This window comes from Triturus cristatus, chromosome 8, assembly GCF_964204655.1.
Source record: "Triturus cristatus chromosome 8, aTriCri1.1, whole genome shotgun sequence".
NCBI classification, from domain to species: Eukaryota; Metazoa; Chordata; class Amphibia; order Caudata; family Salamandridae; genus Triturus; species Triturus cristatus.
In genome coordinates, this window is record NC_140591.1 from 9,443,231 (window position 1) to 9,459,717 (window position 16,487).

The following is a 16,487-nucleotide window of genomic DNA, read 5'->3' on the forward strand; positions in this document are numbered from 1 at the left end:
GTAGCCACAGTGTCACACCTGTACAGAACCTCTACCAATGCTAGACTCTAGCTATCAGAGAGGAACCACAGGGTCACACCTGTACAGAACCTCCACCAATGCTAGACTCTAGCTATCAGAGAGGAACCACAGGGTCACACCTGTACAGAACCTCCACCAATGCTAAACTCTATCAACCAGAGTAACCACAGTGTCACACCTGTACAGAACCTCTACCAATGCTAGACTCTAGCCCGCCTGCTACCGAGCCACCCCGAAACGCACCCACGGACCCTTCACCTGCCAAGGCTGCCAATTCACCTGCCTCCGAACCTGCACCGCACCCACCAAGCCGAGCACCAGCAACAACAACCTCAAGTGCATCCTGCCCAACACCCGCTCCGTCCACAGGCACACCGTCGAACTCTGGAACCTCTTCGACACAACATCACCAGACGTCGCCTTCCTCACAGAAACCTGAATGAACGCCTCCTCTGCCCCGGACATCGCCATAGCCATCCCGGATGGTTTCAAGATCACCCGGAGAGACCGCGTCAACCAAACCGGAGGAGGCATCGCCATCATCCACAGGAACACCATCCGCATCACGACCAACTCCGACGACACCCTCACCGCCGCCGAGCACCTTCACTTCCAGATACACACCGACCCCAAGACCACCCTCAGAGGCACCCTCATCTACAGACCCCGGGGACCACGCACACAATTCAGCGAAGCCATCGCAGACTTCATCAGTCCGCACGCCCTAACCTCTCCAGACTACATCCTCCTAGGAGACCTCAACTTCTACCTGGAGAACAACAAGGACTGCAACACCGCCGCCCTGCTGGACAACCTCGCCAACCTCGGACTCAAGCAACTGGTGAACACCCCCACCCACTACGCCGGCCACACACTTGACCCCGTCTTCTCCTCCAGCAAGCACATCTCCTTCAGCCACTCCACCGGACTACACTGGACAGATCACAGCTGTGTCCACTTCAACTTCAGAAGAACCACGACCCACCACCACCCACAACAGGTTCCCCACAGAAGCTGGAGCAAGATCACCGCTGACCAGCTCACCACCACCCTCAGCCAGAACCCGCCCACCAACACGACGGACCCCGACAAAGCAGCCCGCAACCTCACACAGTGGCTCACCAACTGCGCCGACGAACTCGCACCACTGAAGAATCCTCCCAGCAGACCCGGCAGCAGGAAAGCCTCGTGGTTTACCAACGACCTCAAAAACTCCAAGAAAACCTGCCGCACCCTCGAGAAAGCTTGGCGCCACGACCAGACAGCAGAACACATGACAGCCCTCAAGAATGCCACCCGCAAACACCACAAGCTGATCCGCACCACCAAGAAGACAGCATTCAAAGAACGACTGGACAGCAACACCCACAACTGCAAGGAACTCTTCAGCATCGTTAAAGAGCTCTCCAACCCCAGTGCCTGCAACAACGACATCACACCCTCACAAGACCTCTGCGACTCTCTCGCCGCGTTCTTCCACCGCAAGATCACCGACATACACAACAGCTTCGGCGCACTGACCACGCACCCAACCACCGAACCAGCGCCCCCCACCACCACCCTCTGCACCTGGACCTCGATCAGCACCGAAGACACCACTCGAACGATGAACACCATCCACTCCGGCTCCCCAACCGACCCCTGCCCACACCACATCTTCAACAAAGCCGACTCCATCATCGCACCCCAACTCCGGGACATCATCAACAGCTCCTTCACATCCGCCACCTTCCCGGAGAGCTGGAAACATGCCGAGCTGAGCGCCCTCCTGAAGAAATCCACCGCGGACCCCATGGACCTCAAGAACTTCCGTCCGATCTCACTCCTCCCTTTTCCTGCCAAAGTCATCGAGAAGACCGTCAACAGGCAACTCTCCTCCTTCCTCGAGACCAACGGATCCCTCGACCCCTCACAGTTCGGTTTCCGAGCAAACCACAGCACCGAGACCGCCCTCATCGCAGCCACCGACGACATCAGGTCCCTGCTCGACAATGGGGAGACCGCTGCCCTCATCCTCCTGGACCTCTCAGCAGCCTTCGACACCGTATGCCACCGCACCCTGATACAGCGCCTCAGCAACACCGGAATCCAAGGAGCGGCACTGGAGTGGATCATCTCGTTCCTCGACGGAAGAACCCAGAGAGTCTGCCTCCCCCCGTTCCGATCCGCGGCCACCTAAGTCATCTGTGGCGTTCCGCAAGGATCCTCACTCAGCCCCACCCTCTTCAACGTCTACATGAGCCCCCTCGCAGCCATCGCACGGCAACACAACCTCAACATCATCTCCTACACCGACGACACAGCTGATCCTCTCCCTCACCAACGACCCCACCACCGCCAAAGTCATCCTCCAGGAAGGAATGAAAGACATCGCAGAACGGATGAAGAGCAGCCGTCTGAAACTGAACTCAGACAAGACGGAAGTCCTCATCCTCGGACCATCTCCCTCCGCCTGGGACGACTCCTGGTGGCCCCCTGCCCTGGGCAACGCCCCCAAACCAACGGACCACGCACGCAACCTGGGCTTCATCCTGGACTCCTCCCTCACGATGACCAAGCAAGTGAACGCCGTCTCGTCATCCTGCTTCAACACCCTGTGTATGCTCCGAAAGATCTTCCGGTGGATCCCCACCGAAACCAGGAAGACGGTCACCCAGGCCCTCGTCACCAGCCGTCTGGACTACGGGAACACCCTCTACGCTGGAACCACAGCCAAACTCCGGAAGAGACTCCAGCGCATTCAGAACGCCTCAGCATGACTCATCCTGGACATCCCTCGCCGCAGCCACATCTCGGCCCACCTGAAGGACCTGCACTGGCTCCCCGTCGACAAGAGGATCACGTTCAGACTCCTCACCCACGCACACAAGGCTCTCCACGACACAGGCCCGAAGTACCTCAACAGCCGCCTCACATTCTACACACCCACCTCGCCCTCGCCTCCGTCCCACGATTCCAGAAATCCACCATCGGAGGAAGATCCTTCTCCTACCTGGTAGCCAAGACATGGAACTCCCTCCCCACTCACCTACGGCTGACCCTGGACCATCTCTCCTTCAGGAAACAACTCAAGACCTGGTTGTTCGAGCAGTAGCGACCCCCCCGCCCTCTCAGCGCCTTGAGACCCTTACGAGTGAGTAGCGCGCTATACAAATTTTGCTGATTGATTGATTGATAGCTATCAGAGAGGAACCACGTGGTCAGGCCTATCACACCCCACTATACCACTTTCTTAGAACTGGCACCAAGCTCAGACTCACTCCAGCAGAAAAGAAGCCACCAAGCTTGACCCTGAAATGTAAGACCCTGGCAGAAGCACCCAAGCCAGGAGATGGTACTAAGCAACAGATGGAGGCACGCCTGGGGAGCATGGTCCCTTCTTCCATGGAAGTCCTCGGTTTAGAACTGAACACCTGAGGAAGGGTTGATAAAGATTTGGGGGAACCGTCAAGGCACCGCCATGGGGAAGCATGATGACTCAGACCCTGGTAGCGGCTAGTAAACCCTGCTCCAGGTAGGTGACAGCAAAGGCTGCTCCACAGGACCCCACGCTCTTAGACCTTTCTTTGTACAGACGCAATCATCTGCTAGGACCTCTGGACACGTGGATGCTATTGTCCGTCCACTCTCTTGTGCTCTCACCGCATTTGGGTACCAGCCTTGGATTCAGCACAAGGCTCTACATGAGTACTTGGAAGGCACAGAGACATAAAAGAAGGGTCCTTTTTAATAGGGGTGGGCGGAATTTGCGAAATTAACTTTTGCAAATTATCGCGAAAATGTTTAAAATTAATCGCAAACAAGCGGAAATTTCGCGAAGATGCAGAAGTTTTTTTCCGGCATGTTCGCGAGATTTTCTGCATGGTTGTGGGTCGCCAACTTACCCATGTGGTTGCTTGCGGGCGCGGCCATCTTGTTTTGAGTTGTCTCGCGGTGCATGATCGCGAGAAGAAAGACGTGATCGCGCGACGCATGACATCACTGCGGGCGCGAACTGTCGTGAGACAGCGCAAATGGCTAAAAACAATACAACATCTTATGGAGAACGCGACCGGATCAAGAAAACTTGTCGGCGAACGCAGGGATTCAGGTAAGGCGATCGCGCGCGCGCGAGAATGTATTATTTTACAGCGCGAGCAAGAAACAAATTATCGCCAAGCTGCGGAAACCGGAATTTTTGACATTTTCGCGCTCTCCGCGGAACGCGAAAATGTCAAATTATCGCAATTTCCGCGAACGGAACGAAATTTTCGCCCAGGCCTACTTTTTAAGTGGATTAATCCATTAAAGTTTCTGCAACAAAAGATTTATACAATGATCTACTAACAGACCATGGAACATTTTGTTTGTTGAAAATCAATTTGCTAAAGGTATCCGTGGAATTTGAAACTTGAAAAAAATATAAAAAACATCAAATCATTCAACCTTTTGGGAGCAAAATCGCCCCAATATCTCCAGAAGAACTGAAGCTGTGTTCACGAACATTGAAGATGACACAGGTATCCTATCAGTGACCCTACACTAATTCATCCACTACATCAGGGTCTGGCCAAAGTGGAAGAAGCCATCATTTTCACAGGTGCGTATCATAATATGAGATCTCACATGGAGCAGACTGGGGGGTTCCTGCGCAAGATGAGAGCGTGTGCTCCCCCCCAACCACTGCTCCAAGCCCCAACCTGATGGATTATGGCCACTGAACTTCATAGTCATTAGGATTCCCCGTCTACTTATCCACATCCCTGAAGTTGGGTTCCCCATCTCTCTCTAGGTGTTGCCTCCTCCTGCCCTGGATCCTTTAAACCACTCCACTGTGCGTTACCCCAAGCTCAGTAGACACTACAGTTACCCACCCGAGCACCCACTCAGGCCCAAGTGCTGGTACTTGGACACATATTCACCACTGTGGAAGTGAAACGCGACAGGCTTATATTGTCTCCACGTATATCACACATCAAGGCACTAGTGCGCATGCGGGGGCTTCCTGCAAATATTTTCAACTTCTTAGTGGATTTACGATACTTCACCTTACACGGTCTTTACAAGTGTGTAAGATACTGCTCAGATTATCAAGGATTCTGCGTTGGGTTTGCGTTCCTTTTTTAATGCAGACCTGAAGCAAAGGTCTTTTGGGATTTCCAAACCAACCCAAATTAGTATTTGCGTTTGTTTATAAGGAAAAGTCAAACAAAAGAACGTAAAGCTCTGTTTTGTGTTACTCTGCATCGAGGGGGCGCTCCATGGATGGCACATGGCCGTTGCCATGCTACCACTCGTGGTTTTTGGCGCAAAACGCTATTAACTAATAATAGTAGACAGGGCTTTGCCCCACAAAATAACTCCACGTGAAAGCAGGCATTGAAATCAGGGCCAGACAGGCCGTAGCGGGCACAGGGTGTTTCCCAGGTGGGCCGGAGGATGGGGGACGGTTTTGGACCGGTGGGGGTCGTTTTTTAGGTCGAGGGACCGTCCGGTCTGCCGAAGGCAGAACCGGAAGTCCGGAGATTTAATGATTCTTAGAGTGGCTATTTAGCCCGCCTCTCTTTTTGCTTCTCCTCCATTGGCTGGCTTCCTAAACGGAGGCCAGCCATTGGAGGAGAGCCGTCCCTCCAAATAGGCTCCGTCTTTTTCAGATTCGGGGGCGTGTTCCCTGCTCTTCTTTCCACTTTTTAACCACGCCCCCGAATCTGAAAACCGCCGCTGCGTTTCTCCGAGGCATTTCTGCTTCGCCTCGGAGAAAGGCAGTGGTGTGCTTGTTACTATCTGTTCCACCGACTCCTGCGCCCTCCGCACCAATGGCGCCCACTTAGCATTCCACTCGGGGGAGAATCCTTTACGATCGGTGCATTCGGAATGAGGGGATGCCGGTGCACATTAAGGAGTAATAGGAGCCAGCTTTAGTAAAGTACTTGTCCTAACTTTTTTTTTTTTCTTTAATTTATATAGCGCGAACTCGCCCGAAGGTATTGGAGCGCTTTACATGCGCGCCGGTTACGTTGCGCATTCAGGCACGAAGGGGGGTTAAGTGATTTACCCAGGATCACGAGAGTTAAGGCCACAGCTTGCATCTGTTCCACCGACTCCTGCGCCCTCCGCACCAATGGCGCCCACTTAGTATTCCACTCGGGGGAGACTCCTTTACGATCGGTGCATTCAGAATGAGGGGATGCCGGTGCACATTAAGGAGTAATAGGAGCCAGCTTTAGTAAAGTACTTGTCCTAATTTTTTTTATTTTTTATATTTATATAGCTCGAACTCGCCCGAAGGTATTGGAGCGCTTTACATGCGCGCCGGTTACGTTGCGCATTCAGGCACGAGGGGGGGGGGGGTTAAGTGATTTACCCAGGATCACAAGAGTTAATGCCACAGCTTGCATCTGTTCCACCGACTCCTGCGCCCTCTGCACCAATGGCACCCACTTAGCATTCCACTCGGGGGAGACTCCTTTACGATCGTTGCATTCGGAATGAGGGGATGCCGGTGCACATTAAGGAGTAATAGGAGCCAGCTTTAGTAAAGTACTTGTCCTAACTTTTTTTATTTTTTTTAATTATATAGCGCAAACTCGCCCGAAGGTATTGGAGCGCTTTACATGCGCGCCGGTTACGTTGCGCATTCATGCACGAGGGGGGGTTAAGGGATTTACCCAGGATCACGAGAGTTAAGGCCACAGCTTGCATCTGTTCCACCAACTCCTGCGCCCTCCGCACCAATGGCACCCACTTAGCATTCCACTCGGGGGAGACTCCTTTACGATCGTTGCATTCGGAATGAGGGGATGCCGGTGCACATTAAGGAGTAATAGGAGCCAGCTTTAGTAAAGTACTTGTCCTAACTTTTTTTAAATTTATTTATATAGCGCGAACTCGCCCGAAGGTATTGGAGCGCTTTACATTCGCGCCGGTTACGTTGCGCATTCAGGCACGAGGGGGGGTTAAGGGATTTAGCCAGGATCACGAGATGTGGACGCGACCCCGAGTGTCGAACTCTGGTTTCCCGCACCAAGGTCGGCAATCTAGCCGCCGGACCGCATCCGCTCCCCCGCTGCTTAAGCCCTTACCCTGCCACTGCTCTCGGCGCCAAGAACCTCCTCGTCTTCGCCTGGGGAGCTGGGGGTCGCTACTGCGCCTTTCTATCTCACTAACTCACTTTCACTGTCTCTTTCACTACCTCTCTCTATCTCACTACATCACAACACCACTCTGCTTACATCTCACTACTTCACAACATCCCTTTCCCTCACTACATCACTGTTTCACTACCTCACTCTCTCTCACTACATAACTCTCTACCTCACTACTCCACTCTATCTCACTACCTCACTATCTCACAACTTCTCTCTCTCAAAACATCACTACCTCACTCTCTAGCTCACAACCTCACAACTTCACTCTCTCTCACTCACTACCTCAATCACTCTCTATCTCACTGCCTCACTCTTTCTATCTCACTAACTAACTTTCACTCTCTCTTTCACTACCTCTCTCTCTATCTCACTACATCACAACATCACTCACTACCTCACTCTCTATCTCACTCTCTATCCACCTCACTCTCTATCTCACTACCTCACTCTCTCTCACTACCTCACTCTCTATCTACCTCACTCTCTCTCACTACCTCACTCTCTATTTCAATACCTCACTCTCTCTCTCTCTCTCACTACCTCACTCTCTCTCTGCTAATGCAATAGGTATCACATATGCAAAAAAAAGCTAATGCCAATAGAAATGACAAAGCCATTTATTTAGGGATACAAAAATGCTAAAAAAAATAATGAGCAATACCAATAGCTCTACCTATAATATTGCCGAGACCATTGCATTGTAAATGCTTGTGTTACTGGAGGCCGGTTTTGCAGCAGGGCCTCACACTGAGCTTTCTTGGAGTTGTTTAGTGCCTGCGCCCAAATGTGTAGTACAAACGAGCAACAGACATTTCAAGATGGTGCCCAGAGGTGGAGAGGGTAAGATGGGGTTTGGCAAATATATCTTGTGAAAGTGGCAACTAGAAGAGTTCCTGAAAAAGAGAGAGAGAGGGGGAGATAGAGAGACAGAGAGAAAGAGGGCGGGAGAGAGGGAGAAAGAGACGCAGAGAGGGGGAGAGAGACAGAAAGAGCGAAAGGGAGAAAGAGGGAGAGAGAGGGGAGAGAGGGGTAGAGAGAGAGCGAGAGGGAGAAAGAGAGAGGAGAGTGAGAAAGAGAGGGGGGAGAGAGAGAGAGAGAGAAAGAAAGAGTGGAAGGGAGAAAGAGAGAGGGAGAAAGAGAGAGGGCGGGAGAGAGAGGGGAGAGAGACACAAAGAGGGGGAGAGAGAAAGAAAGAGCGAAAGGGAGAAATAGAGAGAGGGAGAAGGATGGGAAAGGGAGAGGGGAAAGAGAGTGAGAGGGAGAAAGAGAGGGAGAGAGAGAAAAAAAAGAGCGGAAGGGAGAAAGAGAGAGGGAGAGAGAGGGGAGAGAGACAAGAGAGGGGGAGAGAGAAACAGAGAGGGGGTAGAGAGAAAGAAAGGGTGAAAGGGAGAAAGAGAGAGAGGGAGAAAGAGAGAGGGAGAACAAGAGTGAGAGGGAGCCAGAGAGAAAGGAAGAGAGAGAGAGAGAGAGAGAAACAGAGAGGGGGTAGAGAGAAAGAAAGGGTGAAAGGGAGAAAGAGAGAGAGGGAGAAAGAGAGAGGGAGAAAAAGAGTGAGAGGGAGCCAGAGAGAAAGGAAGAGAGAGAGAGAGAGAGAGAGAGAGAGAAAGACAGAGAAAGACAGAGAGAGAGAAAGGGCGAGAGGGAGAAAGAAAGAAGGGAGAAAGATGGAGAGAGAGGGGAGAGAAAGAGAGAAGGAGAAAAGGCAAAAGAGAGAGAGAAAAAGAGAGAGGGGAGAAACAGAAATTGGGAGAGAGAGAGAGAGATAGAAAGAGGGAGAAAGAGAGAGAGAAAGAGAGAGAGGAAGAAAGAGAGGGCGAGACAGAGAGGGAAACAGAGTGAGAGGGAGAGAGAGAGGAGAGAGAGGGGAGAGTGAGAGAAGGAGAGTGAGAGAGATAGAGGGGGAGGGAGAAAGAGAGAGAGGGGGAGAAAGAGAGGGAGAGAGAGACAGAGAGGGAAAAAGAGTGAGCGTGAGAGGTAAAGGAGAGAGAGGGAGAAAGAGATAGCGAGATAAAGAGACAGAGTAAGTGTAGAGAGAGAGAGAGGGAGGGGAGGGAGAGAGGGGGAGAAAGGAATAGAGAGAGGGGGAGAAAGGAATAGAGAGAGAGAGAGAGAGAGAGAGAGAGAGAGAGAGAGAGAGAGACAATGGAGAATGTTGTTCTTGGTTTTTTAGCTTGACTTTCGAACCTTCAAGGACAACAAAAATATTTTACCTGTTCCTCCCAGAATCCCGAAATCCTTTTGCAAAAGGGTTGCGGTCAATTTTTAACCTTGTGATCTGGAAAGAATGAAAAGTTGGGTCAGTAAAAGTTTTAGAGAGGTTTACCCAAGTTCAGCGAGCACTTTCTGGTTCCAGCTGCATCTGACAAAATGTGCTACAGTTCAAGGGTGGTAGGAACACCTTAAGACCCCCCCACCTCCCCACGCGAGTCAGTGTTGGCGCTGTTTACCACCCCTGTGGACACCCTTGGGTTGGGAATTTATCAGGCGCGATAACTAGCCTTTTCCGAGGGTTTAATGCACCAGAATCCGCATGTTATGTAAACACCATATTGTTTTTCCCTGTTAAATTCCAGCACATTTTACCTCCAAAATTGAATGACGAGTGCGTTATTTATGTAATTCATCTGGTAATTAGGGGTGTGGTAATTAATATTCAACTCTATGTCAGGACAGGAGGCTCCGATTATGCTTTCTCATTTCTTTATTAGAAATGCCCAGCAGCCAATTAGAAGAACCGTTGTAAAACGAAAACTACAGTACCCATGAGCACCAGGGTACCACGTGACCAACCATAGAGTCTCACATATAAAAGATAATGCAGGTGAAAGTACGTCCTCTTTCTTTGCTGCTCCGCAGCCAGTTAAGTGTTTCTTATTTATCTCCATTGCTAATGTTTTGCATTGATACTTTGTTGCTGTATACCGCTTAATGCGCATGCTTCTGTGCTTTACTTCGCAACTTGTATTGCTACTTTGTTGCACTTGCCGCTGTCTAGCGCATTTCATTTCTCGTTCGCGCGGTGTCTTTAAACACGAGCGGTGCTGTGCTGGGTGCGTGTTCTCACCTCCCGAGGTCCGGACGCGTCCGTGCTCGTTTCAGGTGGAGTGGGAGTCCTGGGGCAGTGAGACTCGCGCTTTAACGCGCAAGCTCATTTTTCACTTCTCTCTCTCGAGGCGGCCGTTACCGCGCATGCGCGGCGGCCATTTTAACTGTTTACATTCGTGTTTTCCACACGGAGCTTGCCAGAATCGGTTGTTTTACACACCGCTGCCCACAGCCTCGAAAGTTATTCAGCCCCATCGACGCCCATTGCTTTTTCAAGGCTTTGGGCTGTATAATAGCGCATAGGCACTGCCTAGAGTGATTGTGCAGCAAGCCCTCCCTCCACAATTTATTTATTTATATATTTTGGGTCAGGTTTCTCTACCTTTCCTTCTGGCTTGCTGTGGGGTTATTCACTCCCCCTGATTTGTGTCTTTGGTGTATATATATAAAAAATCGGAGTATCATTTTGTGGGCTTTATTATCACATTACTGTGACAGAAAATGGAGGAATATTTTGATGATGATGATTACTCCTTTGAAGATGATGACTCTAGTTTTCTAGAGAAGGATTTAGTGGAAGCTCTGGACCAAGGGGTTACCCACTCCGTTAACCTCTTCAGTGCCCATGACGAGCTGGACTCGTCATGGGCCACGGTTGCGCTGTGCCCATGACGAGTCCAGCTCGTCATAAACCCCGCCCGCTAATGTAACAGCCGGCACAGGGCGGGGAAAGGGCGTGGCACTGAAGGGGTTAATAAGGCCCTGGTCCACGCCATTAATCCCCTGAAACGTCATTTGACGAACTACGCCAAGCAACAGGGTTGGTTGCCTCCTTCCAGTTCCTCCAGCTAATCCGCATAGGTCGGATTTTAAAAGACTGGCTAAATCTTTAGCCTCCGAAAAAGCTTCCTCCTTGCCTTCGGTGGGCGCCTCTGCCTCTTCTGGACTTCTGACTGACTCTGATGGTCCTCCTTCCTCTCCTTCGGACCAGGATGTTCCGCCTCCACGCAAGAAGTCTCGTAAGGAGCATTATGTCGATGCTCCCACTCATCCTCAGGTCCTTACATTTGAACCTTCTGAACTTTATCATCCGCATTCATCTTCCTGGCTCCCTTCCCCTGCAGTAGCGTCCTTTGTTCAGGCGCACATTCGGCAGCCCTTCGAAAAGGATGTTAGGGCTCGCCTTCGCTCTGAGTGCCCTCGCCTGGATCTCGCAGATCACCTGGCAGACACTCCAGAGATTGATCCCACTATGCTGTCATACCTTAAAAAATTTGCAAAGGATCCGAAGAAGGGTCTTGACAGGTCCTGGCGTTCCTGTCAGGATAAAATGCTGAATTTACTAGGACCACTCATCAGAATTCTGGATCTTGGATTTCACGCCAAGGAATCTTCTTCCCTTGTGGATCCTGACGACCTGATCGAATGGGCTCAGAGGGCTATTTGCCAGTTAGGCAACGCTAATTGTGCGATTTCGAGCGAGCGTCGTCGCTCTATTTTGCTAAAAATCGACCCAAAATTAGCGGAACTTTCTACTTCCGAATCTGGTCCGGTGGCTCAGGGTCTTCTTTTCGGCCAACCTTTTCTAAAGGAATTGACGAAGTTTGTTGCGACCTTCAGCGGTCTGGGTAAAGCTCAGGCTTCCATCAAACGAGCTCTTCGTCCGGTTTTTGCCAGGGCCGGACGACATAGGGGACGCTCGTTCGGCCGTGGCTCTCACCATCCCTCCCAGAGGGGTTTTCAGTCCCAGAGAGGCGGAGGTCAAGACTCTGGATACAACTCCCGCTCCAATTTCTATCCTTCCCGCAAAGGGAGAGGTCAATTTCGAAAGGGCCGTTCAGGTGGAAACCAGGGTGCCTACCACGACTCTAACACCTCAGGTGAGTCTGATTCCTTTTTCCAACGTGATTCTGGGGGGCAGAATACGATTTTTTCTCCACAACTGGCGTCTAATCTCCGACGATGCTTGGGTTCTGCAAACTGTTCAGGGTTCCAAAATAGAGTTTTATCAGTCCCAGCATCAATACCTTCCTCCAAATCCCCTAACTTTTTCTCTTCAGGACCAAGGTTTTATCTCGGCGGAGATCGAATCCCTCCTCAAAAAAGGGGCAATCATTCCGTCTATCCCCCACCCTCAAGGGTTCCTCAGCACTATTTTCCTGGTTCAGAAAAAAGGGGGCGGCAATCGTCTGGTCCTCAATTTGAAGGAGTTCAACGGAAATGTCGTTTACAGACACTTCAAAATGGAGGGGATTCATCTATTGCGCGATCTTCTTCGCGAGGGGGATTGGATGGTTCGGCTCGACCTCAAGGATGCGTATCTTTCGATTCCTATTTTCAAGCCTCATCGCCGATTTCTTCAATTCAGTTGGCAGGGGACACGGTACGAATACACGGTTCTTCCATTCGGCCTCTCGTCAGCACCTTGGTGCTTCACGAAACTTCTGAGGCCCGTCGTGGAATGTCTGCGTGCTCGGGGTGTCCGCTTAATAATTTATCTCGACGACATTCTTATCATGGCGGACAGTCCCCTCACAGTCTTATCGCACCTGGAGTGGTCTATCGACCTTTTACAATCTCTGGGGTTTCTTGTCAATCCTCAGAAATCAATCTTAAACCCTACTCAGGTGATAGAGTTTCTGGGTTTCCAGGTGAATTCCCTTTCCTGTCAACTTCTACTGCCAAACCAAAAGATTCGGTACATCAAGAGGGAATTGAGGTCGGTTCTTTCCAAACAGACTGTGTCGTTGAGATCGTTAGCACGTGTAGTCGGTCTTTTAGCATCTTCCATTCAGGCGATCTTTCCGGGCCCTCTTCACTACCGGGCACTTCAAAGGTTGAAGATTCGTCATCTCCGAAAAGGTCTTCGATATTCTGATCTGATCCCCCTTTCACAGGATGCGAGGGGCGAGATGCAGTGGTGGCTAGACCACATGGAAGCCTGGAATGGGTGAGCCCTGTTCGGCTCCTCTCCGGATCTGGTGATAGAATCCGATGCCAGTCTATGGGGTTGGGGAGCCCGCTGCGGTCCCGTTTCGACAGGGGGTCGGTGGTCCTTCCAGGAACTGTCTCTTCACATAAATTGCCTGGAACTCCTGGCGGGTTCCTTTGCGATCCGGTGTTTTTCTCCTCTTCAGTTCAATTGTTGCATTCTGCTCCGCATGGACAATGTTTCGGCGGTTTGGTATGTCAACAAGTTAGGAGGAACGAGATCCAAGATTTTGGCGGAGATCGCCAAGGATTTTTGGCACTTCTGTCTTCAACAAAAGATCACAGTTATTGCCGAATATCTTCCCGGCTGTCACAATCAGATTGCGGACTGGAACTCTCGCCATCTTCGCGACTTCAGCGATTGGCGCCTTCATCCGCGCATTTTTCGCAATCTCCTTCGGACTTGGGGGTCAATGTCACCTAGATCTGTTCGCTTCTCGCCTAAACACTCAGCTCCCTCTGTTTTTCAGCTGGAGACCGAATCCGAAAGCCCTAGCCACGGATACGTTCCTGCAGACTTGGCCGTCGACTCTCTGTTATGCCTTTCCCCCGTTCATGATGATTCCCAGGGTTCTGGCTTACTCGAAACGCTTTCAAACAGAGTTAATCCTAATTGCTCCGCTGTGGCGAGCTCAAGCGTGGTTCCCGGTTCTTTTGGAAATGTGCTGTGCGGTCCCGTTCCTTCTTCCCCAGAAGTGGAATCTGTTGTTGGATCCCCTCGGCAATCCGCATCCCCTTGTTCTGTCAGGCACTCTCCTTCTGTTGGCGTGGCGAATTTCGGGGATCGCTGGTCGCTCCCAGGTCTTTCATGTGACGCTTCCAAATTCATCGGTGACGCCTGGTCTCCCAGTACTCACAAACGATATAAGGCCTCATGGAAACGATGGTGTGATTGGGGTGTTCAGCGGGAAGCTGATCCCGCTTCAGCGGATGTGGCTATGATTATTAATTTTCTAGCCTCTCTCGCTTCCTCTGGTTTGGCTTATCGCACGGTCAACAACTTCCGTTCCGCCATTTCAGCGGCTCATGTTCCTATCGATGGTAAGCCTGCAGGTGAGCATCCCTTGATTTCCAAATTGCTTAAGGGCATTCGTTTATCGAATCCTCCGTGCCCTAAATATGTCTCGTTGTGGGATGTCTCCATTGTTTTGAGATTTTTGGAGGCTTGGCCTTCTAATTCCTTGCTTTCCCGCAAGCAACTCTCTGCCAAACTGACTATGCTGTTATGTCTTGTTTCTTGCAAACGAGTCTCTGATGTGCGTGCGTTAGACTTGGCAGGTCGCAGTTTTACACCCGAGGGTGTCACTTTTCTTATTTCTAAATGCACCAAAACGGCTACTTCTTTTGTTACCTATCCTTCATTTCCTCACCATCCCAACCTTTGCGTTGTTCAGTGTGTCAAGGATTATGAGGTATGTACTGCCCCTTTACGTTCAGATCCACAGGGTCAATTACTTATTGCTTTGCAAAAACCTTTTCGTCTGGTTACGCCTGCTACTTTAGCGCGCTGGGTTAGATGGCTCTTGCCTGAGGCTGGAATTGATGTTTCCATTTTTGGTGCTCATTTGGCTCGTGGGGCTATGGCCTCTAAAGCGTTCTCGATGGGTGTTTCATTATTGGACATCATGAAAACCGCAGATTGGTCTTCTGACTCTGTGTTCAAAACTTTTTATTACAAACCTATTGAACATATTGCTTCTGTAGTGGTGGATCAGCTTTGAACAAGCATAATCGGAGCCTCCTGTCCTGACATAGAATTAAAAATTTGCAAAAATTCGTGACAAGAATTTTCAATTCTATTAAGGACAAGGAGGCGAGGATTATCCCACCCAAGGTCATGACTTATTCTCATGTTTTCAATGTCATATTTGCATTTCATTTATGTTTAATGCATTGGTTTTTTCTCTCTTTTACCCCCCCCCCCCTTCTGTTGTTAACTTCACTCTCTTTAAGGGATGAATATTACAGCTATGCATTTCTTTTCAGGTTCTGACCCCAAATAGCGGTCCTTCTGTTCCACCTGCCTCTTTGCTTGGATGGTCTGCTGCCTCCTGTATTCGGCGTTTCCTGTGTTTACTATCGTCAGGGTGATTCCCGGCTGTTGCTGATGGACTCTCTTATCTGGCATTCATCGTTTTTCATTGGACTTCCTGTTTCCTGTGAACTGTTCCTCACCAAAGAAAGAGGACGTACTTTCACCTGCATTATCTTTTATATGTGAGACTCTATGGTTGGTCACGTGGTACCCTGGTGCTCATGGGTACTGTAGTTTTCGTTTTACAACGGTTCTTCTAATTGGCTGCTGGGCATTTCTAATAAAGAAATGAGAAAGCATAATCCTCGCCTCCTTGTCCTTAATAGAATTGAAAATTCTTGTCACGAATGTTTGCAAATTTTTAATTCTGAGCCCTGAGCAGCGGGGTTCGAGTAGGGGTCGCGGCCATGGTGAAGCGCTCGCCCTCCGCATCTCACGTTGTACGTGGCTCTGCTTCCCACTCACACTGCACAGCACCCCCTGCAGACGCTCACCACACACTCATGGATTACAGTTACTACGTGGGCGCCATTTTATACCAACATTTCCAAAATACACAGGGCCGGAGTCAAAGTATTCGTACACACTTGAGTAAGTTTGCAATTGTTTGGTATTCACAAAGGTATTTTATTATTGATATCTTTGAGTGCGGAATCTTTGCACATAAAAAGATGGCTCTGTCCGATAGACTCCGCAGTCGTAAAGATACTACTCGTAAAATACCTTCGTGAATAGTAAACAGTCTTAAACTTACACTAAAGTACATGTTTACCTTTGTGAATCGCGCCCACAGACTGCACCAGGGTTAGCGCACTTTTGCGCCTTACATTTACTGATAATGCCAGTCCGGACGCTCCGTGCACTGACCTTTCCTGCCACACACACACCACAGGTGCAGGCCTGCCGACACACCAGGTACCACCGTGTGTCACACGATATCGGCCCTATCCACAGGGTGGCCCGGCAGGGACCGATTATCACACGGGGGGCCCAGGATGAGCTGGAAACCGCTGCATGAAGAGGTTTGCAGCTTGTGCCTGGAGGCTGGCACTGCTCATGGCCATCATGAGGTTGGCAGCCTCATTTTCAGCTGCTATGCTGCGTTGGGTGACACTTTAGTAAATCTGCCCCTTTATTTAATCCATGCCTCAGTTACTCCCATGCTGGTTAGTTTTGTCAACAGGAGGTAAGTTAGCTCCACTAGCAGCCAGTTTGCTCCACTAGCAGACAGTTTGCTCCACTGCATGTCAGATTGCTTCTTAATCAGT

The 16,487-nt window shown here is 50.4% G+C and overlaps 1 protein-coding gene across 1 annotated transcript in view; it reads right to left on the reverse strand.

Moving 5' to 3' along the window:
- TBX15 (T-box transcription factor 15) overlaps positions 1-16,487 on the reverse strand; it is a 283,475-nt gene that overhangs the window by 26,741 nt on the left and 240,247 nt on the right. Inside the window, exon 6 of the mRNA XM_085620709.1 lies at positions 9,359-9,423. Coding sequence (XP_085476835.1) covers positions 9,359-9,423 — 65 coding nt within the window. The remainder of the gene's footprint in view (positions 1-9,358; positions 9,424-16,487) is intronic.